Here is a 25,774-nt window from a genome sequence, read left to right as displayed (position 1 = left end):
AAGCTCATCACTTAGGTAAATTTGGACATAGTATTTATAGTGAATATTCATATCTTATATCCTAAGTTGTTGGTCCCAACTACCTTATAATAAATCTTATTCTTCACATAATAATAATAATAATAATAATAATAATAATAATAATAATAATAATAATAAAAAAAAACAAAAATATTTGATAAAAAAAATTAGTTAAAAACAATCAGAATTTATCTTATTTAATATTTATTAATTATTACTAAAATTAATAAATATTAAATAAAATAATTTTTTTTTGTTTCTCTAACATCATAAAAAATGTAAACAAAACCAACATTATTAACGAGAAATTGCTCGAGAAGACGGAAAAAAAAAGAAATTACTTAATGAAACCTTATTTTATCGAGTGTTAGTCAATATTTAACGGAACAAACTAATAATTAAAAAAAATAAATATTTTATTACGACCAAAAATTTATTTAAGTCTCACTTTATTATAAATATTCATATTCTTTTTAAAATAACTTAATTATAATTATTTTCATATTTTTATTATTATTTTTTTAAAAAATATATAAAAAAATAGGATAAATCGATTGAAAATGAAAAAAACAATGTTAGGGAGATAAAAAAGTTTAAACTTGTCTTATTTAATATTCATTAATTATTATAATTAATGAATATTAAATAAGAAAAATTCTGACTATTTTTTAGTAATTTGTTGTTATCAAATATTTTCGAAAAAAAACTTTAATGAATATGTAAAAATTGATAGAAAATTAATAAACTATATTATAGGCTCCCTCCACTGTCATAAAATCATAATGACATAATTGAACAAAAATGATTAGGCATGGCCCATAAACGATTTCGTGCTATCTTCCTTTGGTGTCATTTTTTTCTTGGGCCAAATCCTAGCAATTAATAATTTGAGTTAAAGCTGATTTATGCAGATGAGAGTGCTACATCGTTATGTTATGTACCCAACAACACAAAATGTGTCATATTCATATATTTGATTTTGAAGGTGGAATGAAAGTGAAAATAACTACTCATATCTTTGGTTAAGTCTTCCTCATAATAAATGTCTACTTTACTATTTTGGACAAAATTACTTTTGGAATATATATAGAGAAAGTATTAGAAACCAATATTAATTGTGTACAATGTGTATAATGAATTAAAAAAATTAAAATTAAAAATTAGATCATTAATTAATTATTTAATTTCAAAATTTAATTTAAAAATTAAGATTACTATTTAAATCTATTCACACTATATACGGTTATTTCTAATCTTAGCGTAACCTTCAATACACGTCCAAAACTCACCGTCATCTTCTCCGGTTCTCACCTCGCGTCACTGAATTTCTCGCCGGCCATACCGAGGCCGCCGCATCCTTCTACCGACACCGTCCTCACCTCCGCCGGTCAGCCCGATGCGCCTGCCCTCTGACGTTCAGCCTAATGTTGCTGCCGTTATTTTCGTGCCTCTTTGGAACTAAATTGTAAAGGAAAATATATTATATAAAGGAGTTGAATATATACAATAAATAAATTAAACTCAAATAAAAATATATAAGAGGTAAATGCTAATTAAATTGTAAGCTTAATCACAACGATTATATTTATTTGTTTAGTACACTATGATTTATAAAAAAAAAAATACTGAATTAATTGAGCTTTTTACTTGAATAAGTAGAAGGGTTTATTTTTCTCAATTATTATACTTTTGAAGTTTAATCATCTATCTAAACTAATATAATGGAGAAAGTGATTGTACTATTTAAGTTTTGCTGATAAAATATTATTAACTTAATCCAATTTTTTATTAACAACTAATATGTATTTTTTGTTGATTAAAATAATTTAAATACATAATTAACTAATAATAACTATATTTTTATATAATTATCAAGAGTGTCTGATGTATAAATAATCTTACTGATTGCATTAAAACACAAAAATTAAAATAAATAAAAAAATAAATAAATTATCATTCTATATGATTTTTTATATAAAGAAAGAATACATGTATATTAGATAATTTTGTTTACTAAGTGATCCAATCAACCTATATCCGACAAGGGTTGACCGGTTGACCTTGATAAAGAGTTAATATCAATTAAGCTAAGATTAATTAGTGAAAAAAAAATATTCTTCAACAAAATAATTAAAATAAAAAATAAAAAAAAATTGAAGTTTGGAAGGTGTAATGCAACTCCACCTATAATAAGTATTATATGTATGGTTCCTAAATCTTCCATGGTGTGTGTGGGGAGCACAAAATCAATACAACCCTTCTCTCTCTCTCTCTCTCTCTCTGAAGAAGGGAAGCAATGAGGACCAGTTGAAGAAGAACTTGTTTATTCTTTATTCATTTTCATAATTATATTTATAAAAAAAAAGGGTGTGAGAAGAGAAGAGAAGAAGAAACTCATAAAAAAATATCAAACACCTTTGTCTCTGTTCTGTTCTGTTTAGTACTTCACTTCACTTCTCTGTTCTGTTCTGTTTTTGTGAATAATAATAGAGACATGAAGAAGGTATATTCACATTGCAATAATCATCATCATCATAAACAATTCAACACAAGAACAAGAACAAGACAACACAATCATCATTCTCATTCTCATTCTCAATACCAAAACATTAGACTACAAAATCTACTACTTCTACATTCTTTGCTTCTTATCATTGTTACTCCAGCATTGTGCAATGTTCACCAACCATTGTTGAACTTGAAGTCTAATAACCAAACTCTAAGATCAAATCTTGAGTTACTCAAGCTGAGAAGGATTAGAGCACACTTGGCCAAGATCAATAAACCTGCTCTCAAAACAATTCAGGTACTTGTCTTTTTTTTTTTTCTTTTTCTTATAACATGTTTTTGGTTTGGTTTTGACCAAAGTTGGTTTTGTTTTTTGTGTTGTAGAGTCCAGATGGTGATTTGATTGATTGTGTTTTGTCTCATCAACAACCAGCTTTTGACCATCCTAACCTTAGAGGTCAGAGACCATTGGTAATGTCATCATCTTGATTTCCATGCTTTGATTTGATTTGATTTTATAGTTCTTACATTCTCATATTCTCATGATTATGGAAAATTCTATTCCTGTTCCCTTCATGATTTAAGGTTCAACAATAATATAAGAAAATTTTTAAATATTCTTGAAACATCAGTGTTGGTATTCTAGTAATTTTACCTGTTGATTTTAATTAATATATATTTTTTATAATTAAAATCAACAGGTAAAATTATTAAAATACTGATATTCTAAAAGTATTTGAAATTCTTCTAGTAATATATTATGTCGTTGTTTAATTCATGTAGTCAACGTCAAACTCGACTTGAGATTTGACTTCGGCTTTTTTTTTTTAGGATCCGCCGGAGAGGCCAAAGAGATACAAGAACAAGAACAATGAGAAAATAGAAATGAAAAGCTTTCAAGTATGGAGTGATTCTGGTGAAGAATGTCCTAATGGAACTATTCCAATTAGAAGAACAAAAGAGGAAGATGTTCTAAGAGCAAGTTCCATTAGAAGATTTGGAAGAAAACCAAGTCATGTAAGGAGAGACTCAACCCATAACGGCCATGAGGTTAGTTATTCGAATTTTATTATCAGAAATTAGACTAATTTATCTCGAAAAACTACAATAAGATTAATTTTATTTTAGAAACTCAAATTAGAGACTATTATGAAAGAGTTTAATTATTTTGTTGGGTCACCAAAAAAAAAAATTTATTCTGTTGGTCTTTATAGTTTTACAAAATTTTTAATTAGGTCCGTATATTTTTTTTCTTTTTAATTGGATTTCTGTACCAATTTTTTTTTTTTAATTAGGTCCCTAAATTAGTGTAGAGACTCAAATAAAAGAAAAAAAAATGTAGGGTCTCAATTGAAAAAAATTTTTGTGTAGGAACTTAATTAAAAACAAAAAAAGTATAGGGACCTAATTAAAAATTTTGCGAAACTATAGAGACTAACAGAGTAATTAAACTTTATGAAAGAGATTAATTTATTTATCATTTTGTAAGTTGAATAAGTGTTGTCAATCAAATTTAAACCCTATGCATTCTTCTTTCATTATTATTATTTTTTAAATTTATTTTAGCTTATTTTATTTTCATTGCCAGCAAGAAAAGAATAGCACTACTTTTTCCGTATTTATCATCAATATGAGAGACAATGAAGGGACACCACTATTAAAAGGTTGTCCTCTTATATGCACCTTAAAGCCATATCAAAATCATCACCAAAATGAAGATCCTCTCTTTGCATCTATATTGGTTACATATTTATTAGATGAATTTAATTATGATATAATGCGTTTAATTGTATATCGTCGTATCAGTAAAAATAATTATATTTTTTATTAACAGCATAAATAGTTATTCAAAAAAATAAATGTGATTAAATATTTTATACTGTTAGTATATTAAAATTAAATTTTTTTAGCAAGAACTCAAGAAAAAAATAAATTAAACTAATCTTCTTTATGATTTATTTATCATGTCTAAACTGACTAGATTAATATAATATTTATAAATGTGATCAGTGTCATATTTTATAAAATACATAAATACTAAATATTATATATTTTTATAAATACAATTCAATCTTTTTTATATATAAAAAAAGGGTAAGATAGAGTAATTGTTATTTATGCATATGTTAATTTGAATGCAGCATGCAGTTGTTTTTGTGAATGGAGATCAATATTATGGAGCAAAAGCAAACATAAATGTATGGACACCAAGAGTTACAGATCAATATGAATTCAGTTTGTCACAGATTTGGGTTATTGCTGGCTCCTTTGGTTTTGATCTTAATACTATAGAAGCTGGTTGGCAGGTACACATTTATTTCAATAAATTTAATTTTAATACATTATTAATATAAAATAATTTTACACATATATCAAATTACTTAATATCATATCAGTAAAATTTTATATTGATTACCTAAATAATCATCTAAAAGAACGAATGTAATTTATTAGACGACTATGTAAAATATTTTATAGTATTAATGGATAAAAATTAAATTTTATTTGAATATATTTTTATACATGATATCTTTTTATTTATAAAAATGTATATTAATCTTCGTCATAATCTAATAATAAGTGTAATAGAGATATAATTATTCATATTGCTTTCTTTTATCGGTTTAAACTTTTGAGATGAATGATTTAATAATACAGTATCAAAGCTCTATGTCCGAAAGATCTAGAGTTTGATCATTGGAGAATTCCAAAATTAAAAAAATAGCATAAAAAAAAGAAAAAAAAAACATATACAAAAATTAAACAAATTCAAAAGAGGTTCTTGCTTGAGAGGACTTAATAGAGATATAGTCATTCATAATGCTTTCTTCTACTAGCTTAAACTTTTGATATGAGTAATTTAACGATAAATTTAGAATTATTATTTATTATTGATTATTGTGGCTGAAACAACCATAATAACACTTTCAGGTAAGTCCAGAATTATATGGAGACAGCAATCCTAGGTTCTTCACTTACTGGACAGTAAGTATTATTGCTAAGCCAATTTTTTTATTTTTATCTTCCAATTTATTTATTATTAATTTTTTCAAACCCCCAATAATTTTCTTCTCTTTATTATCTCACATAATAATTATAATAAAAATGTAGACAGATGGTTTGGAATAGCAAACAATTTGATATTGGCCTAATGGTTTGGAAGGTGAGCATAATTTCTTCGTTAAATTCTTAATTACTTTAGATATGTCAATAATTAATTTGAAAATTATATTTTGAACATTTCAATATTAGACTATTATTTTTCTAAGTTTAATTATTTTGTTAATCTTTATAATTTTATCAAATTTTTAATTAAATCTCTATACCAACTTTTTTTTATTTTAATTTAGTCCCTAGTCACAGTAGACGTTAAAAAATGTTTACATGTGTTGAATTCAGAATTTTTTTAATGTTTACTGTGACTAAAGACTAAATTAAAATTTAAAAAATTGGTATATAAATTTAATTAAAAAAAATATATATAAAAATTTAATTACAAATTTGATCAATCAATAAAAACTAACAAAATAATTAACCCTATTTTCTATCATTAGATCTTGTGTTTTTTAAATGTTCAAGTAATAACATTACTTAATTAATTTTTAATATCTAGATGTTATACTAGTAAAATAATAAAAGTAAACAAACTTTAATTTTAGTTTGACCCACAAAACTTTAATGCATGTCGAAGATTGATTTTATATATGCTTGAATTCAAAATTTTGATTCAATCCAACAGCAATTAAGGAGAAAAGAGTTATTGACCCTTTTAAAAATGTTAGTATTTTTTAAATAATATACACATACCATGTTCTGACAAAATGTTTAAACCTTAAACAATGACCATCACCATTATCCAGTGATATATATTAGAAACTAAGAAAAAAATTGTTAATACATAATAAAAAAATATAAATTTATTTTATTTAATATTTATTAATTCTATCAATAATTAATGAATATTAAATAAAATAAATTTAGACTGTTTTTGTTTTTGACTAATTTTTTTTATTAAATATTTTCGATATTCTATTTACTACTTTTATTTTCCCTAACTTGTAAATACATAATAAAAAAATATATATATTTATTTTATTTAATATTAATTAATTTTAACAATAATTAATAAATATTAAATAAGATAAATTTAGACTGTTTTTGATTAATTTTTTATTAAATATTTTTGATAATCTATTTACTACTTTTATTTTCCCTAACTTTTTGCATATTTCTATATGTTATTGAAATGGAAGATTCCTTTTGTAACCTTAATGGGGTCGACCATCCATGTCTTTTGCTTTTTTAGTTTTCTTTATTAAAGCAATAGTTCATGCTTTTCTTATGGTCTTTGCTGTAACTGGCTTCCCAAAAAAGGCTATGAAACTTGACCAATGATTCTTCTTTTTCTCATCATTTCTACTTTTTACTATCCTTATGTTTCATTAATATTATTTTAATTAATATATTTTGAATCAACTATACTCTTTTTATTGTCAAAGAACTATAGTTCAAATGATATAATTTTTCCATATTCATCTAGAGGTTGCAGATTTTAGTCTCATTCTTAATTTTAGAAAAAAAAAAATTCTTTTTACTAGACACAATAAATAAATAAATTAATAATAAGTATTTAGCATTTTCTTTACTTAGTAATTATGAAAATTATTATAAATATAACTTAACAAAATTAAGTATTGTTTTATCAATAATGACAAACAACCATCTTAAAGTATGACATTTTACCAAGAAAGGAAAAACAAATTGAACATTGTTAATAGAATTCATGGCAACTCATGAAGTATAGAAACAATGCAAGCAATACAAATCATTAAATTAATCTATCTAAATAAAATATCACAATAGGCAAAAGGGAAGAGAACAAGTAATTAATAATTTTGCATTATCCTATTTTTGTTTCTATTAGTACTAAATGAAGTATACAAATTTTTAAAATATACTAAAAATCAATCACTAAATCAGCAACTATATTTATGTATTAATTCACACATTTCTCCAACTAAATAATCAATTATTAAAATCAATTTTGCAAAAGAAAAATAATCAAACTTGTATATAATAATATAATAAAAAAGTCACTAATTTTATAATTTGAAGACACATAATTTTTTTACTAATTAAAAATACAAAAACATTTTTTATTTTCTAAATGTGAGACATTTAAGTTTTTCTGTCTAAAATATATAAAGACAAATAGATCTTCCAGAGAGATTAGATGTCTCCCATTTTAAAAAGTAAGAGATGTTTTTGTATTTTCAATTATTTGATGACTTATTTGTCTTTGAAATAAAAAGTCAGAGACTTATTTGTCGTTTTCTCTAAAATTTATGAGATTCCAAAGATGTATTTCTATATGATGTAACCGATTAGTGACCGACTTTTGGTGTACAGTTAACATGTTTAAATTAAATAACCCTCTATGTGTGTGTGTAGGACCCAAGACATGGACACTGGTGGCTGGAATTTGGTTCAGGATTATTAGTTGGTTACTGGCCAGCAACCATGTTTAGCCACTTAAGAAGCCATGCAAGCATGGTTCAATTTGGTGGAGAAATTGTGAACTCTCGTTCAAGGGGTTACCACACTGGAACTCAGATGGGGAGTGGCCACTTTGCTGGTGAAGGTTTTAGAAAAGCAGCATATTTTAGGAACTTGCAAATTGTTGATTGGGATAACAACTTGCTACCTCTCTCAAACATTCACCAATTAGCAGATCATTCTAATTGCTATGACATTAGGCAAGGAAGCAACAATGTTTGGGGACATTACTTTTACTATGGAGGTCCCGGACGAAATGTCCGATGTCCTTGAAACATATACAAATGTCGAATTTATATGCATTTACATCGCGTTTGGTAACTGTCCTGTGATATAATACGTAGACGTTGAAACAGTAGAGATAGAGAAAAAGATGGAGACTCATATGCAGTTGTCTTCATATAAAGTCGATAATTGAAAATCGTCAAATGAAAATTTAGTATCAATCTCACATGAAGACAACTGTTTATGAGTTTTTCTTCCTAGAGAAAATTTGTTCTTTTCTTAAATATGTGTATTTCACAACGCTTCTGTATTATTGCTTTGAGACTGTCGCTAAACGTAGGTTTATATGATAAAATAGCTTTACACTATCAAATTATAATGGTTTGTTGCAAATTCTGTAGATTAATTGATAGTGTAAAATTATTTTTGATGGTTTCTCTATGTGTGTGTGTCTGTTTTTTTTTTCTTTTTGTCTCACTTTCTAGGGTTTTACTTTTTTCATGGCATGCTTCACATGCTTTAGTGATAATCTATAGAGTAATTTGTTTTGTTTGTATTCTTTTGACTAACAATTTAATTAGTGACAGTTCAAGTTTGATTTTTCCAATTCTTCCTAGCTGTTACTATTTCTTTGTTTAAAGAGATCTTATCTTAAACATAGTGAATGATGAAATTGAATTTGACTAACATTATGAATTTTCCATATAAAAAAACCAATGCAAATTTTTTATGTATCTAACAGCTGAAAATCATGTGGAGGATCAACAAACAAGTATTATGAAAATATCAAAGACTTCGCTATTGAACCTTCTGTGCTATATTCTATTATTATTTTTCAAATTGCATCCCTCTATAAGAGTTGAAAAACTGAAAAGAATATTTTAATGTGTCATAGAAACTACTACTACGAATGTTGCAATGGGAAAGAAAATTTAAAATATTTTTTTTAGATCAGTGAACCAAGACCAATTAATTGCAACAATTGTTTTCAATCCCATATTGTGCTTTCCAATGAACAAATATGAAGGCATCATGCTATGTATTAGGATATTGGAAAAAACATTTCATAATAATAATAATAATAATAATAATAATAATAATAATAATATTATTATTATTATTATTATTATTATTTTGTCTTGTTCTGAACTTTGGCTTGATGATAATTTTAAGGACGTGTTTAACAAATTATAACAATGTCAAGTCCATTTAAAGACACCTATATAGTGCCTATAGGTACAGTGACTATCCTAACTATAAAGTTTTAGCAACATTTTTTAAAGTGTTGCTAAAACAAAAGAACATTTTTTATTATTTAATATTATTTTTTAATTTAAAAAATAAAAATAACCAAGTGTTACTAAAATTTTGAAAAATTTAACTTTAATTTTAACAATATTTTTTAAATATTAACTAAAGAAGCATCATTCTCAATCTAAACCAGCAGTGTCACCAAAAAAAAAAATCTAAACCAGCAGTAGTAGACTAGTAGTAACACACAACAAAAGGTGAGAGTCAATGTCAGCAATGCATCATTTTATTTACTATTCTTAGATGATTCACACCAGAAATTGACTAGGGTTTATTTACCCAAGAGCTAAGAATTGACACTTCTATGTTTCATGTGTGAGTGACACATGAAGGTCCCTACCATGCCCTCATTTTCAAAAAGACAAGTGCATATATAAAATAAAAAGTGCTAGTTCAATTCAAATGTTTCAGCTTTTAATCCTAAAAGTTGTTCCTCTCAATAACAGAAAATTACTAATTCAAGCAAATTTTATGTGTATATCTTTAGAGTTTAATTTTAATGCACTAATAGTATAAAGCGTTTTACACAGTTGTGCAATCACATCCGTTCTTTTGTATGACCATTCACGCGATCAATGTGAAAGGTAGTTATTTTTATTGATGTGACATTACGTAATTGGATGCATGTGTAAAATTACTTTACACTGACAGTGGATCAAAATTAAATTAGTATCTTTGATGCTACAGTGCAAATATTTTAATAATTAATAACAAAACACCAAATGTGTAGGTATCCCTATGAGATCTTGGGGTGAGAATCTTACTAACCTTCCTTCAAAATCACACTACTTCAGGAAACACATAATAGGCTTCAACTCCCTAGTTTTCTAGGACTTCACCAAACAACTCTTTTTCTCTCTCTCATTACAGAAACATTGAGAGCTTGACATCAAGGAAGCATTGGTTTCTGAAACATGGACCACATAAGAAAGCAGGGTAACTCATGAAAGACAAACAAAAACTATTTAAGAATTTAAATGTAGCATGAAATGCGGAATAAGCAAGATGGATCAGTTAAACACAGTAATGAGTATAGATTACTCAAACATGGACAAGTTCCAAAAGGGTCAGTTAAAAAATGTAAGAATGCAGTTGCTGGATCCTACTTCATGTGCAACCGTAACATCGTTTTTCGTTTAGAACTTCAAAACCATGGCATGTAGAAAGAGGCTAGTGATGCCGATAGGCTCATCGAGTGCTTACAGAAGTTCTTATAGATCGTTGATCAAAGGAGTCCTCGCAACAGTAGTGAGGACTCTGAGAAGAGTAGCTTTTGCCCAACCATGGTTTGCAGCTTTCTAAACGGAAAATCGAACATGGTATTACTTATCAAATATGAACTTTGGAACGCATTGAGCATGGTCATATTGCAGATGAGTTGATGTAACAGTCACCATGTTCTGCAACAGCATTGTCTATAAATTCAACAAGATCTTCAGGTGTGTAGAACTGAGATGAAGTGTATGCTTTCAAAACAGTGAGATCCACTATTTCACCAGCTGAAGCTCTCTCGAAATCAAAGGACAAATGAGACTCTTCATGTATCATTGCATATGTTCTTCCTATATCCATGCACAATTTGCAAAAGCTAGGATCTTCAAGTGTTTCTATAATGTCCACAGCGCGATCCTGATTTCCTTTTAGAGCATGCCTGTCTTTCATCTCCGATGCAACCTTCCTTATGGATCCAAGATTCATCAATAAATGCTGAGCTATTGTTGATGAGATTTGAGTGATATTTCCATGTCTTCCATTTATATAACAAAGCAAGACAATGTTGGCCAAGGTGAAGCGTGATATGAAAGTAAAGAAGTCATAAAAGTTCATCCCTGTTTCAAATAATAATAACAACACCACTACTATTAATCATAAAATATATGTCCCTTTATCCGTAATTGAATTATCAGAAATTTCTTTTTCAATGAAATAAATCAATCTTTGAATGATAACTGATTATGCCATTAATACCCGTGTTAGCAGCAAGATTGCGCTGGCAAAGACCTTCGAAATCCTCACATACATCCTTGATGTCTTCTATGTATTCGTTGGCCTCATTGTAGTCCCTCAAAAGTAAATTCCACTATAATAGTACAGAAAATTATGATGCAAATTTAGTTAATTATATATTTCTCTTTAAATTTGACTCCCACACATGTAGTTGATCACATTGCTCAACTTACCACCCATGAAAGGTTATTCGCATTGAACCAGTTGTGGTTTATAGATATTGTATCCTCCTGAAATGTTAAGAAATACCATTTAATGATCACATCATCTAAAATATCCTTGATAGGTTCATCTAATGATTCTTGTTTAGAATAAAAAATCTAAGGCATATTCTGTTTCTGCTTTCATGTTCAGTGATTTTGGTATTAGGATTTTGTTAAGAAAACATGATTATATTCTTTTTGCATTTTTCTTCACAAACTTTGAAAATTGAAAAAACTGGAAGAAAAAAGAAAAGCTAAAAAGAAACCATATTGATCCTTGAATATGCTTCAAAACTCCATGTTTCAGAAGCTAGCTATATCGCTGCCTCTACCATCTAATGCAATCGACATTTTTTTAAACAGGGGAGTAAACATTGTGAGCTAAGTGATCCCAACAGAAGCATTACTTTATTTGGTCCATAAAAAATTCCAACTTTAAAGGGATTGTAGGAAACGATTTCAAAAGCAAGAGGGTATAAGTGTATAACATCGATAAACATAAGAAGCTAGGGCATACCAAATTATGAACTTGATGGTACCATCCACTGGGAACAAATATAATTTCACCTGCTTCTTGCATGCGTTCTAACCAGATAGCCTGCATACATGGGCAAATTGCTGAAGGCTAATGCAGAAGTTTCTCGGAATAAATAGGATTTACGACAAGATGGAGAGCTAAAATTTACCTTTTTGAAACCAGGAAATTTTGAGTCAGATACTTCATCAAAGATATTATATACACAATTTTTCATATTCCTAAATAAAAGTTGAAAGCAACTTAGCTCTGACAACTATGTACAAAACAATTCATAAAGTATTTTGAAACAACAACCAAGTGTTGTCTCATTGGGATCAATGTCTTCTGAAACAACATCATTAGTTTGTATTTGGCAAAAGAAATGAATTCATACCTGTCAAATACAAGATGATGTTGGGAAGGATCTAGAAATAGCCATCTCTTTTTTCCGCAAACATTTGCCGACCAGCTATATGACCGGAAAACATTGGCATGAAGAGGAGTCCAAGATCCTGCGAGAAGAATAAAAAGCTAGAGGTTAATAGTGGTAAGATTAGTACATAATCATCTGACATTAGTTGCTACTAGACCAATCAAACCTTTAACTCCCATGTATACGAAACGATAGTCAGAGCAACATATTTCGTTATTTTCTTGGTATGTGTCAGAATCAGTATGCATTCTGTAGTTGTCAAGATACAGGTTAAGCCAATCATCACAAAAGAACATTGGAGTTTTATAAGCTACATATTCTGGATACTCCTGCCAGAGAGAGAAAAGACGAAACCAGTGAGGAAAATGTCATCTGCAAAAGCAAGAATATATAACACATAAAAGCTCTGAGCCTCTGAATCTGATGTAAGGAGAGGATTCTCCATGCCAATAAGACAAATAGTCACCTGTTAACTTCTGTTTGTTCTTTCTAATGGTGTGTGTTTATTATATAAAGAAGCTACTAGGTCACAGAACACAGATTCGCAACTTGATATATAGGAAGGTTGCACTATAAATAAAGAGTAAAACAAACAGCCAAAAACTTTATTGACTACAATTCAAGGAAAGCAATGGTGAAAATCCTATTTAATTGCACCAGAGCCTTGATGAAAAGACACAAAGTGAATGAGAATGATAAACACTTAATTTTTGTAATACAAAATGCACGACGAACCTCTGAAAGGCTTCCTTAGTTCATTCACTAATCAGAGTCTCATATTGATATATGAATGATGCCATGTTTGAGAATGAGACAACATAAAATACTAACTTTTCTGGAGAGTTTGGTGTCCCCTCAAAAATAGGGTGAGATAAAAAGACTCAAGCATGTATTTCCGAATTCCATTTCAGGTTATTATACAAAGTTTATCTCTAAATTTTTTAGGAGGGACCAAAACCCACACGGTGAAACTTCAATGATGACACGCATATCAGAAACATAGACTAGGCTCCAGCTCCATAGGGCATACCTTTACAAAATGCCAATCCTTCAAATACGGTACAGAGTGACTATTGCTACATTGGACTGCAGAACCTTCAACATCTTGAAGGCAACGTCCTATAAACTCCGAAACCAGCATCTCCTCCCTTTTCTGATCGGTGAACTCTCTTGTGTCACAATCTGCAACCTTCCCTTTGACAAGCACAAACAAATTGACTCATTATTGCTATTCACCAACCCTTTTTTTTCCACTTTAAGGAATCCAATTCAGACCATTTGATTATAATCATCCATAATAACTAATCAATAATCAACCATATCTAAGAAATCAAATCTCAAACAACAAAACAAAGCACAAAAGATTATATAGCCATTCACCATTTTTACTTTTAGGAATCAAATTCATTCCATTTTTATTACAATCATCCTTAGTCCTTAATATATTACATCCAACAAAAACTAAAATTCCCAAAAAAACACAAAAAAGAAAGCACAACAATACATATTCCCAAGTACCAACACAAACTCCTCTTGCTACCCAATTACAATCAACTAATCATTTGATAATCAAGGTAATCAAATTCAAGAGTTCACCTAAACTCCACAAACTTAGATAAAACTTGAATCAATTTTAAAGTAAAAAATAAATAAAATTGGGCACCTAATATTAGCTCAAGGGTTTGAATTTGAAAACATTGCACTGAACAAGAGAAGCAATGGATAATGTACCTGAACTTTGGAATCCCCAAAATTTGTGGAGAAAAATTGAAAATTGGGGTGGCCAAGAGGGGTGACCCAATCAACTGAAGCTCTCCAATTGTGATGTTCCGAGAATCCATTGAGCAACAAAGGTTGGTTTTTTTGCATGAATCTCTCCACAAATTCACTGTAACTCAAATTCTTCCAATTCACCTTCTCAATCTCACCCTTTTTTATGTTCATCTTCCCTATCAAACAATTCAATTCACACAATCAAATATCAATTTCACAACCTGCTTCTTTCAGCTGGTAAACTAAAAATTTTATTTTTATTTTTAGGTCAATTTTCGGAGAAGAAGATGATTTTTTTTAGTCTGGTTTCAGAAAATTGGGCCATGAAAATTTAAAAACAAGCCTAGCCTGATAAGAAGATTAAGAATTTTTTTTGCTTGGTAAAAATCAAAAGTAATGAGATCTTATGGAAAATTATATTATATTTTATGTAAAGTTAATTTTAATAGAGAAAAATAAGTTATAAGTTAATTTAGAAAGAAAATTTTTAAATCCTTAATGTCAAAGATATTCAATATTTTTGGTTAAAGACTTCTGATTTTTATAAAGAAGAAATTGTAATATTTAAAATATATTAAAATTTAGTGAATATAATTAGGACTTGTTTGGACGTGATTTTCGAAAAATATTTTTTTAAATGATATTTTTTTAAAAGATTTTTTACAAAAGTTAAAGTAATTTTTTGTTTGGATATCTTATGTAAAAAAAAATTTATCTATCAAATTATGTTTGAATAAAATAAGATAAAAATATTTTTTTGTTCATTTATTATGTAAAAAATATCTTGTTTTCTTAAAAAAATATCTTTAAAAAAATATAAAATATAACTTCTCAAAAATATTTTTAATTTTTTTAATATTTTTATTTTTATTATTAGAAATTTATCAAAAATATTAAAAAATAAAAAAAATATTTTTTATTAAAAAAGTATTTCTTTTATTGATTTAGTGACGCTGAACAAGCACTTAGTATGAGCAATATAATTCTCATAGTATACTTGAACTTTAAAATTATTCTATTTCTTTTTTTTTTTTTTCAAAAGAAGAGTGACAAATTTTCCACATTTTACATTTAAAATAAATAAATCTATCGAAGTCTTTTGCCAACTCCAATAAGCAAATAGCATTTAACAGTTTGTTGTCATTTCCAGAGAAACTAGAATGTGTTGTGTGCTGTTCACTGTCCCAAAGTGTTACATGAAGCATAAATAAACAATAGGAATATGAGTAAATACTCATAGTAGTCCCTGAGATTCACGCAATTATTCATAGTAATCCTTAAGATCTCGAATTTTCTATTGTAGTCCTCTAAATAGAGTTCCGAGCACTCAAACTAGTCCCTGACCATATTTCAGGTAATGACTCATCACCGGAGCGCTGACGTGGCCTAGGATTGCCACGCTGGAAGGCTGCCAACGGCTAGCTGAGCTGGCTAAGTTCCAATTTTTACCCAGATTGGTCCCTCCTAGTATATGTAACCCTAAATCCCCAAATTCTCATACACCTCCCCTCTTCGTCTTGCTCACCTCTTCTTCTTCTTCTTCCATGCACTTCTTCCTGTTCATGCACTCTCATCCAGGGCTGCTACTCATGTCGATGATGGGTGGAGGTAGCACTGCAGGTGAAAGCTCTGTTCATTCCCCATCTAGCTGGAACCGGACTAGAACGCAAACGAAGAGCAGAAGATCGGCCCCGCCAGAATGGTGCGGCTGTGGCTGTAGGCCAGTTCTCAGATGGTCTGGCACATATTCGAATCCGAATAAACCGTTCTATGGCTGCCCCAATTATAATGTAGGTTAGAATAATCACTTGTGTTGTTGTTATTCTCCTCCCTTGACTATTCTTGTGTTGTTATTATTCTCCTCCCCTGACTGTTCTTGTGCTGTTCCTCTCTAAACTTTGATCCTTTATTGGTTACAAACAAGTGGGAAGAGATGGTGCGGGCTTTTTGTGTGGGCAGATTCTATGAATGAGGAGCAGGTTGAAAAGTCAGAATCGTCTGGTGATGAAGTGAAGATCAACTTTGATTGGAGGCTTTGAAGGTTGCAGGAGGATGTCCATATGCAAAAAATGATTACCCAGTTGTTAGTGTTAGCTGTGTGTGTATTGACAGTGTTGTTGGTGATCCTGTATTGTAAATGATGAATGAATTGGTGGTTTTGGGTTCCTTGTTATCAACAGTTGTAAAAATCTGCTTCTTGATGGAATGAAAAGTGGTGTTAACTATGAAATTGTTGTTAAGATAAATTCCATAAATTCCATTGTTTATAAAAAAACAACAAAAGCTGACTGTAAAAGGCAGCCTAGAAACCATTATGCTGCTATCTGTAGTTTCTTCAAAAGCAAGGCCAAGGCATACCAAAAAGGTCTTTGCATCACAGTTCACCATCTAGTCATTATACGATGGAAAAAGACTAATAACAAAAAACAAAACAGAAACTCCTAAGTACATATATCTAAAGTATTCAATTCTTCTTTCTTGGTGGCTTAAATCCTGGCGTTGGGATGAACTGCATCAAGTTGGTAAACTTTGAAGATGTTGCTGAAGATGCACCCTGCAAGGGATTCACTGTTGGTGCGGTTGGAAGCATAGAGAATCGTCTTCTTGGTGACAGCTTCGATGGTCTTTTTGGTCCAGGATCCTATAGGAGAAATAAGTGGCATTAAGTATTATTTATGCATGGAAATAATAACATACTCAAATGTAATATTTTAGTTACTTTTTCAGAATCCTCTTGCTCAGAAGCAAAAGGCTGAGTTAAGTCGATCTCCTGGGGATTGCTTACCAAATCTGCTTGGCCAGAATCGTCTTGGGGCTGCTGAACAGGATGCTCAGGCAGAGGATGTACTTCATCATTTTTCTTCTTCTCAGTCGCCTCGGCGGCAGCGGCTGCAGCAGCAGCAGCAGTAGCAGCATCAGCATCTCTTTTCTTTTTGCAGCCTCTCTTCGTATGCCCCTTATCACCACAGTAACTGCATGTAAAGGCACCCAGCTGTCTCTTTAGGTGTACACTATCTGCAGTGTTGCCTGAGAGTTTTGGGTCAACTTTAGGCTTCTTAGTTCCAAAACCACTATTCTCATCCGCATCCATCCTCCTCTTCATCTTTAGTTTTCCAGGTTTTGTCTTGATTTTAGGGGCATTTGGCCTGTTACAGTCCTCTGCTGTTTCCCACATTGGTTGATCCGGAATTGGATTAATGTGGTGGTTATAAGTTTCCTTGTATGAGTCTATGGTCAGCCATCTGTGACAGAAGTCTTCTGGCTGCTTATTCACACGAGAGAGGGTAGCACAAGCGTGCACACACGGAATACCTGCAGGTGCCAAACAGTGAGATGAACCATAATAATAGTTATGGTTAAAGAAAGTAAAATGCATAAAGACAATTAACTTACCCGTTAGCATTTAAAATTGGCATGTGCACAATCTTTTTCCTATGTCCACAACATGGTTAGTTGGATGTCCGTGCACCTCAAATTTTTCGTATCCGTTATCCCCAGTCCAAATAGGCTTCCAATGCTTGGATTCTTTCCTAACCTTTTCCAGCCTGCTCTTTATAACAGGTGTGAGCTTCCCAGTGTGATTCTGCAGCTTTACCTTGTTTTTCGTTATGGTACGCATAACAAACATCCTTACCTCCTCCAGCAATGTTATGATGGGTTTGGCTCATGCATCCTTGATCTTAGCATTGAACACTTCGCAGGCATTGTTACAGATGCTATCCAACTTCGGCTTATGGCTGAATAAGCTTCTGGTCCAAGCATCCATCGGCCACTTCTCTAAGTATGCCCAAGCATCCTCATTTAACCTTTTGATCTTCTCCATTCCATCCCTGAATTCTTGGTATGTTGTTGCCCTTGCATATTCCCACAGAAGTCCCCTTAGCTGTAAGTCCTTCCAATTCTTGTTGAAATTTTTCCATAAATGCCAGACGTAGAAACGGTGATGCACATCAGGCATCACCACTTTCACTGCTGATATCAGTCCCTGCCAGATTCAGTAAACATTATACACATTGTACACACATAATGATCCCTGACATTATAATCGTGATACATAATAGTCCCTTACATTTGATTACTATCCCATAATAGTCCCTACAATTGAAGGTCGTGACTCATACAAGTCCCTAACGTTTAATAGGACATCCAGATTAATTAGACAACCAGTCATTACAAGTTTTCCATATAATGCATACAAGCATAACGAAAGCACAATTCTTCAAGTAAGCATAACAGCACAATGGTTTTCCTAATAACTAACCATCAAGATCCAATCATCTAAAAATTAAAGCAGATAAGCAAAACAGCAAAAATCTTTCCAAAATAACTAACCAACATACTGGAATGGAAGCACAATTCTTCAAGTAAGCATAACAGCAGAATTCTTAATATTAAAAACTAACCATCAATATCCAATGATCTCACAATTAATTCAGACAAGCATAACATCAAAGGTCTTTCCCTAAAAACCAACCATCAAAATCCAATGAAAGCACAATTCTTCACAGTAAGCATAACAACACAATTCTTAATATAAGATCACATAAAATCAAAGCAAGACATTCAAATAAAATCACACCTTTTGCATATCCGATATGAAGCACCAGTCATGATCTTTATAATGCCCCAAGTCCTGATGAAGTAGCTCAAGAAACCATCTCCATGTCTCTATATTCTCCACTCTGACAATAGCCCAGGCTATGACATAGATATGATGATTTGCATCTAACCCCACGGCTGACAAAATCTGTCCACTAAATCGTGTCTTCAGGAAAGCACCATCCAGACCTATCAAAGGACGGCAACCAGTCTTGAACCCGTTTTTGCAGCCACTTAAGCATATATACATTCTATCAAAGGTAACTTCACCATCTGGTTGGGGGGGTGGTGCATATTTGTACAGTGGAACCGGGATTAGTCTTCAATAGCGTCATACTATAATCCCTAACCATCCTATATTGCTCTTTCTCATCCTCATACACTACACTTCTTGCATCCATTGATGCCCTGGATATTGAGTTTTTATTCAGTGTCAAGTCAAACCGTGTCTTGAAGTAAGTTGTAGCCTCGCAGTGTCTAAAATTTGAATACTTTCTCACCTTCTTCACAAGCTTGGTGCATACCCAATTCCTGTTGGCAGCCATATTCTTGTCCTCTCTTGGGCAAGTGTGGTCATCATTGAATGTCTTAATTTGCCAACAGGTGTCTTCATGGTCTCTTGATGCATAAGCCACCCATGAGCACTCTTTGACCTTACACACCGCCCTGCACCTTATGTTATCATTTTTCACTATCTTTATGCTTCTACCCTCTTGGATTGTATATTCTCTCACAGCTTCTCTGAATTCCCATTTAGTTCCGAACTTCATGCCTACCTCAAGGTGCAGCTCTCCAAACCTTGCACCCTCCATAAACAGCGGACTTGCCTCTTCAGATTCATTTCCTTCCTCCAGCTCATCTTTTGAGTTTGGAGGCGTCTTCATCTCCTCCGAGTGCCAAGAATTGGTGCCATCTGAGTCAACACCTGGGTCTAGTCCATCCTCTACCCCTTCATGAACACAACCCACAAACCCAAGGTCAACCTCAGCATCGCTCACCTCCTCCACCAAACCATCATCTTCATGTAATATCTTCTCCTTCCCTTTACCTAGTGGACTAATATTTCTCTTACCCACCGCTGCATGTGTCATGTTTCTCCTAATCCTACTCCCAGTTTTAGGATCATTCCCTGTAGCCTCAGAATCAGAGGAACTACCCTCATCCGGACCTGGCTTAAACATGCTATCCTCTTCACTGTCAGAGGAGTCAGAAGATACATCAAAGGGAACTTCATTGTTAAACACTTTGCTACTAAATCCTCTAGCAGCAGACCGTGTACAGGGTCTCTTGGAAATACTTGGTCTCTTGGACAGTTTCTGCTTGTTGCTCTTATCTGATTTGGTGTTCTGACTGGGCTTCGTGGGTTGGCTGATTTTGGTGGGCTTGGTGAGTTTGGTGGGCTTTGTGGGCTTGGTGGCTTTTGGGGAGTTAGTCTTCTTGAGAGGTTTGGTTGTCTTGGAAGGATTAGCAGTTTTGGCATGGTTTGGTTGTGATTGCCGTGGAGATGTTTTGTTTTTTTTGGGACTGGATTTGCAAGAAGTATTGGGTACAACCTTAGGGATAGGAGGAGCAACTACGAGTGCATGAGTCTGTGTAAGTGGGGGGCTCACATCAGTATCTATACCTGCATTACATCCCTCTCCACCATGATCATCCAAGTACACAACTGTATTATCTCCCTCTAACACCTCCGGCACTGACACTGTATGCTCGAAATATATATCAATCAATCCCTCATTTGTCCTAGCACAATTCACCATCTCTCTTATCTCTTTGTCACTGTTTACATTTCTCAACCCATTCTCCAAACCTTTTCCAGGAACATGCCACCAGCACTGTTTTATGTCATTGTACCCAAGCTCCTTATGGTAGTTCCGTATGTAGAAGACATCTAGAGTATTAGTGTCTAGATCACCTAAACAGGCCTTGTTGTCCGGAGAATATATCATAATCCCTTCTGCATTTTTTTTGAAGTCACCCCCATGAAGAAACATGATGTCCAACTTCTCCTCCATCTGCAAGAAATTTAAAATTTTTACAATATATAGGGAGAATTTGAAAGACTACTCATGCATTAAAAAGGAAAAATAATCACCACAAGAAAACATATTTTTCCAAACTTCCATACATCTCCCTATTTCTTTCCTGTTTCATTCGGGTATTACAGCAACCCCACAAATCCCAACCAAGATTCAAACCCTAGACACTACAATGACACCAAAACTCCAGAACCTCAACTACATTGACCAATGCTATCATCAACCAACACTGTATTCAAAATACAAAGTAAAAAAAAAATGAAGGTTACCTTGAGTCCAATCACAACGTCAGAACCTCGTATTTGTGGTGAAGGAAGGGAAGGGAAGAGCGATAACAACTTCTGATCAGATGACTTCTTCTCTCAAATTTTTGTTAACCCAGCAAATACAACCCTACGGCTACGCCATTGATGGAGAGATAAAGAAGAAGTCAGAGGGTGGAAGAAGAAGAGACGAAGTGTTTGTGTTGGGGGAGAAAACTGTTTTTCATAATAAGTAACAACTATACGGCGTCGTTTTTGGCTTTCAAGGGCGCCAAACCCAAAACGACGTCGTTTTGGACACGTACCACGTGGCAATCCTAGGCCACGTCAGCGCTCCGGTGATGAGTCATCACCTGAAATATGGCCAGGGACTAGTTTGAGTGCTCGGAGCTCTATCTGGAGGACTACAGTAGAAAATTCGGGATCTTAGGGATTACTATGAGTAATTGCGTGAATCTCAGGGACTACTATGGGTATTTACTCATAGGAATATGAATAAAGCTTCTCATTCTACGTGTGCATGCTCTCAATTATTCTAATGGGACACTTGCATCTCAACAAAATTGTTATATATTATTTGCAAAATTACTTAAATTTAATTTATATTGTCTTATATGAAATTTGAGTTAACAAAATAAGACTACTCACATAAAATATTTTATATAAATATAATTATTAAAATATTAACATGTATTATATTAAATAATTTAAAAAAATTAAAATAAAATATTAAGTGATTAATATTTTTTATTAATATTAATTAATATTTTATATCAATATTTTATTTTTATATTATTCAAATTTATAATTTAATATAAAAATATTTTTATTAATAAAATATTAAAAAATGAATAAATTTCATTAGTTTGTATGACAAGTAAATAATCAAATTTGTTCTTGAATAATCATCTATTTTTTAAATTAATTTTTATAATTTTTTTAATTAAATTCATCTTTTAAAGATTTTGGTCATATTAGTCATTTCGTCACTTTTATTGTTTATGGCGTCAAACATTTGATCGTTTTAATTGACTACTAATATAATAAATTTATAAAATTACATTAAATTAATTCTAAATTAAAGAATTTCAATACCTCAAAAATTCTTTTAATTTAGAGTTGGTTTGATCTAATTCCATAAATTTATCATGTTATTCCTCAACTAAAATCACTAAGTATATGTTATGGTCTAACTTAATTAAGGTGGTGTCACTTAATATGATATATTAATAAATTTTGATGTAGAATTGTTGCTTGGACCCTCTCTCTCGAAGGCTTTTCTACTCAACAACTCTCGGACTTCTTTATCACTCAACAGGGGAACATTGTGAACTTCATCGGCTTCATACACTTTTAAAATTTTACGGCCTGGCCCAAACCCTTTACGGGCTGGCCCGGCCCGAGTATCACCCGACCCGAACGGTCGAGTGAGACGCCCTGCAACCGACCCGGACTCGCGTCTCTGACAGCTCATCCACCGCTGTGAGTAGGACGCTCCAAAGAAAGTGGGTCTGTCCTTGCTGGGTCCAACTCTGACACAGTATATAAGGGGAAGGTTTTACCCTTCCCTCGAGGTACGTCACATATCACACCACCCTTTTTCGCCTGCACATTCACTGACAAGAGCATCGGAGTGTCTTTGCAGGTGACACCCCCCTTTTTTCCACACGAAGTACTCGGGGCCTCGTGTACACCTGCCCGGCAGTCCAGGATCAGACGTGACCCCACCACTCATCAGGATCTCAACCCGACCCGTCCGGTACATGACCTACCGAACATTGGCGCCGTCTGTGGGGACTTCGTCCATGGACTTCGTGCTAGTCCAAACCGAGACAGGCTGCGAGGCCGTGCCCGGAGGGGGCGCCGCCGCGACGGAAACCCGCCAACACCCGAGGTCGCCCCCCAGGGACGCGACACAGTCACACGAGAGACGCCCCTTTGGGGGAACTGGCGACAACCACGCCAGAATAATGCAAGAGCTACGCCATAGAATGCAAGATGTAACACCCTAACTTTTAGCACGTCATGATCGTACCAAAAGTAAGGCGTTACGGACCTGATTTCCTTTATTATAAATTTACTATTGAGCCTTTACGTCGATGTCGTGTTTCAGTTTTTAAGAAAATTTCAGAAAAAGATTTTAGTAATTAAAATCACATAACAAAAGATCTTCAAATAATAATCACATAATTATTAGTAATAATAGATGCTATGCAATTAAATTCAGTGTAAAACTCAAATACAATACCTATCCCTCTGGATAAAATAAAAGCTAAAGCAACAAGAACGAGGGAACTCTATAAAAACAACAGGAATCACAAGTAAATCTACTAATCGTCTGCAGCTTCTTACTGAATCTTCAAACCTGTCACTGAAAGGGTGGAAGATTTTGGGGTGAGAACAAACCACACGTTCTCAGTAGGGAATGGGAATGCCGTAAAAGTAATGGAATAAAATGCAAATAATTAACTTTACTCAATAAAAAATATATTTTTATCAAACCCTTTGAAAATACTCTTAACTCAAAACAAAACTTAAATATAAATTAGTCACATTTTCTATCTCTCAGCCACATATTAATCCTCAGTCAAATGTCAACTCGTAATTACTTTAATACACTCACAAACAAGTAGTGCAAGCAAGAGATTCAATTCAATGTACAAGCAAGTCACAACAAGACAAACAATACAATCACAAAATAATAAGACAAGCAAGCGCAATCAAATGCAAATGTGCAAACAACATGATGCATGTCTATCCCTAACGCAGGCCATGAGCTCATGTGTCGGTTGCCTACCCGCTCCCGACATTACCCGGGCACAAGTCCTAGATATGGCTTTCCAGATGCATCAATGTGCTTATAAGTCGTACGGCTAGGCCGCATCAGTGTGACTTTCCAAATCAATAAGCGTACATCTGGAAAATAGTTCTTAGTGTGTGGGCGTCCCCACTTTACATTTGGCACTAAGGCCCAAACAATGTCACATCTGCTCTCCTATGGCAGACACTTCATTAATTAATATATTCTTTAAATCCTTGTTCTCTGCTCTCCTGTGGTAGAGATTCCTTTTCTTAATAAACCGAGCTTAAATCTTTACTTAAAACAAAATCTCTTCTTAAAAGATTGGATTTAAAACATTATATTTTTCTTAATAAATCAAACTTTAAAATAGAGTAAATCTTTTCTTAACTAAATATATTTTAAATAATTTAATTTTCCAAAACCAAATCTTTTAAAATAACTTTTCAAATAAAACCTCAGTTTTTATAAAATTTCGGCGGCATTTTCTCTAAAATTCGGTCTAAACCACCCTTACGAGTTCCCTATTTCTCAACAATTCTCAAATCAGCAAAATTCTTAATAATCAGAAAACAGTCACATTCACAGCAATAATCCATACTCAATAACATTACTATTATATATATATATATATATATATATATATATATATATTTGCAATTATTCAATTAATTTTGTGGGCATTCTAAATTAAAAACGTTTATCTTTAAAAATAAATCCCCTACCTTCATACGAAATCAAAATCAACGAAAATTTTGGAGAAATTTTCTGACCGAGCTGCTGAAAGGAAAAACGTCCGGAATTCTCTGTGCCTCGTAGAACTCCAGTTGGCCAAGCTCAAGGGGTAAGAAAGTTACGTCACCGTCGACTTTCACCGAACAAAAATAACGCCAACACGTAAAGGAGGAAGATACGAACACTTTTACCGGATTAGATTTTTAATTGGAGTTACGGATCGCAAGAAATTAAAATCGAAAACTCACGGTTTCCATGGAAGCATCACATTCTCTCTCAGCCTTTCTTTTTCTTTTCTTTGGGTTTATGTTCGGTGTTGAGCGAAAGAAAATGAAGATAGTTAAGGCTAATGGTGACTTGTGGATATAAAAGATTCATTAGGTGTCAAGTTACACATATATATATTCATGCACCTAGTCCACGTTTCCTTTTTTTTTTTTTTCTTTTTTTTTTTTTCTTTTGGTTTTCGGTAAAGTAAAGAAAAGGAAATGGAATTATATGATGACTAAGGTGCATGTGTGGAATTATATGATGACTAAGGTGCATGTGTCCTTATATATATGCAGGCATATAAATATCTACGTTTAACTTTTTTTTTTCTTTTAAACTTTTTTAATAATAATAATAATAATAATAATAATAATAATAATAATAATAATAATAATAACTAAATTAAATTTTATTTTATTAAATTAATTTTCGAAAATTTGGGGTTTTACACAAGACTTGGAACGCCGGCTAGCAGATAGGGAACGCGACCAACACACCTCAGAGCAGAGTCACT

At 32.1% G+C, this 25,774-nt stretch overlaps 3 protein-coding genes across 5 annotated transcripts; 1 reads left to right on the top strand and 2 right to left on the bottom strand.

Annotated features, from left to right (window-relative positions):
* Positions 1 to 2,212: 2,212 nt before the first annotated feature.
* Positions 2,213 to 8,927, top strand: LOC112736283 (protein neprosin). 2 transcript variants are annotated; one of them, XM_025785667.2, is made up of 7 exons: positions 2,213 to 2,827; positions 2,914 to 3,000; positions 3,361 to 3,579; positions 4,671 to 4,835; positions 5,461 to 5,514; positions 5,641 to 5,692; positions 7,981 to 8,927. In XM_025785667.2, the coding sequence occupies exons 1-6, from the start codon at positions 2,516 to 2,518 to the stop codon at positions 5,656 to 5,658; spliced, it is 855 nt and encodes a 284-aa protein (XP_025641452.1). In that variant the 5' UTR covers positions 2,213 to 2,515; the 3' UTR covers positions 5,659 to 5,692; positions 7,981 to 8,927. The 2 variants fall into 2 exon arrangements, with proteins under 2 accessions (XP_025641452.1, XP_072067079.1); XM_072210978.1 differs by lacking the exon at positions 5,641 to 5,692 and having other exon boundaries at positions 2,243 to 2,827.
* Positions 8,928 to 10,558: 1,631 nt separating this feature from the next.
* LOC112736281 (arginine-specific demethylase JMJ20) lies at positions 10,559 to 15,057 on the bottom strand. 2 transcript variants are annotated; one of them, XM_025785662.3, is made up of 9 exons: positions 14,513 to 15,057; positions 13,812 to 13,970; positions 12,948 to 13,110; positions 12,743 to 12,860; positions 12,518 to 12,587; positions 12,349 to 12,429; positions 11,802 to 11,858; positions 11,590 to 11,701; positions 10,559 to 11,450 (listed from the first exon to the last, which is right to left on the bottom strand). In XM_025785662.3, exons 1-9 carry the CDS (start codon positions 14,723 to 14,725, stop codon positions 10,984 to 10,986), a joined length of 1,440 nt encoding a protein of 479 aa, XP_025641447.1. In that variant the 5' UTR covers positions 14,726 to 15,057; the 3' UTR covers positions 10,559 to 10,983. The 2 variants fall into 2 exon arrangements, with proteins under 2 accessions (XP_025641447.1, XP_025641448.1); XM_025785663.2 differs by having other exon boundaries at positions 13,812 to 13,975; positions 14,513 to 14,933.
* Positions 15,058 to 16,697: 1,640 nt separating this feature from the next.
* LOC112736282 (uncharacterized) lies at positions 16,698 to 25,303 on the bottom strand. The gene is made up of 5 exons (XM_025785665.3): positions 24,981 to 25,303; positions 19,134 to 21,168; positions 17,948 to 18,539; positions 17,340 to 17,866; positions 16,698 to 17,195 (listed from the first exon to the last, which is right to left on the bottom strand). The coding sequence occupies exons 1-2, from the start codon at positions 24,984 to 24,986 to the stop codon at positions 19,420 to 19,422; spliced, it is 1,755 nt and encodes a 584-aa protein (XP_025641450.2). The 5' UTR covers positions 24,987 to 25,303; the 3' UTR covers positions 16,698 to 17,195; positions 17,340 to 17,866; positions 17,948 to 18,539; positions 19,134 to 19,419.
* Between the last annotated feature and the right edge of the window lie 471 nt (positions 25,304 to 25,774).

The sequence above is a fragment of the Arachis hypogaea genome, chromosome 13 (genome assembly GCF_003086295.3).
Source record: "Arachis hypogaea cultivar Tifrunner chromosome 13, arahy.Tifrunner.gnm2.J5K5, whole genome shotgun sequence".
NCBI classification, from domain to species: Eukaryota; Viridiplantae; Streptophyta; class Magnoliopsida; order Fabales; family Fabaceae; genus Arachis; species Arachis hypogaea.
This window is presented reverse-complemented; position numbering and strand designations above follow the sequence as displayed.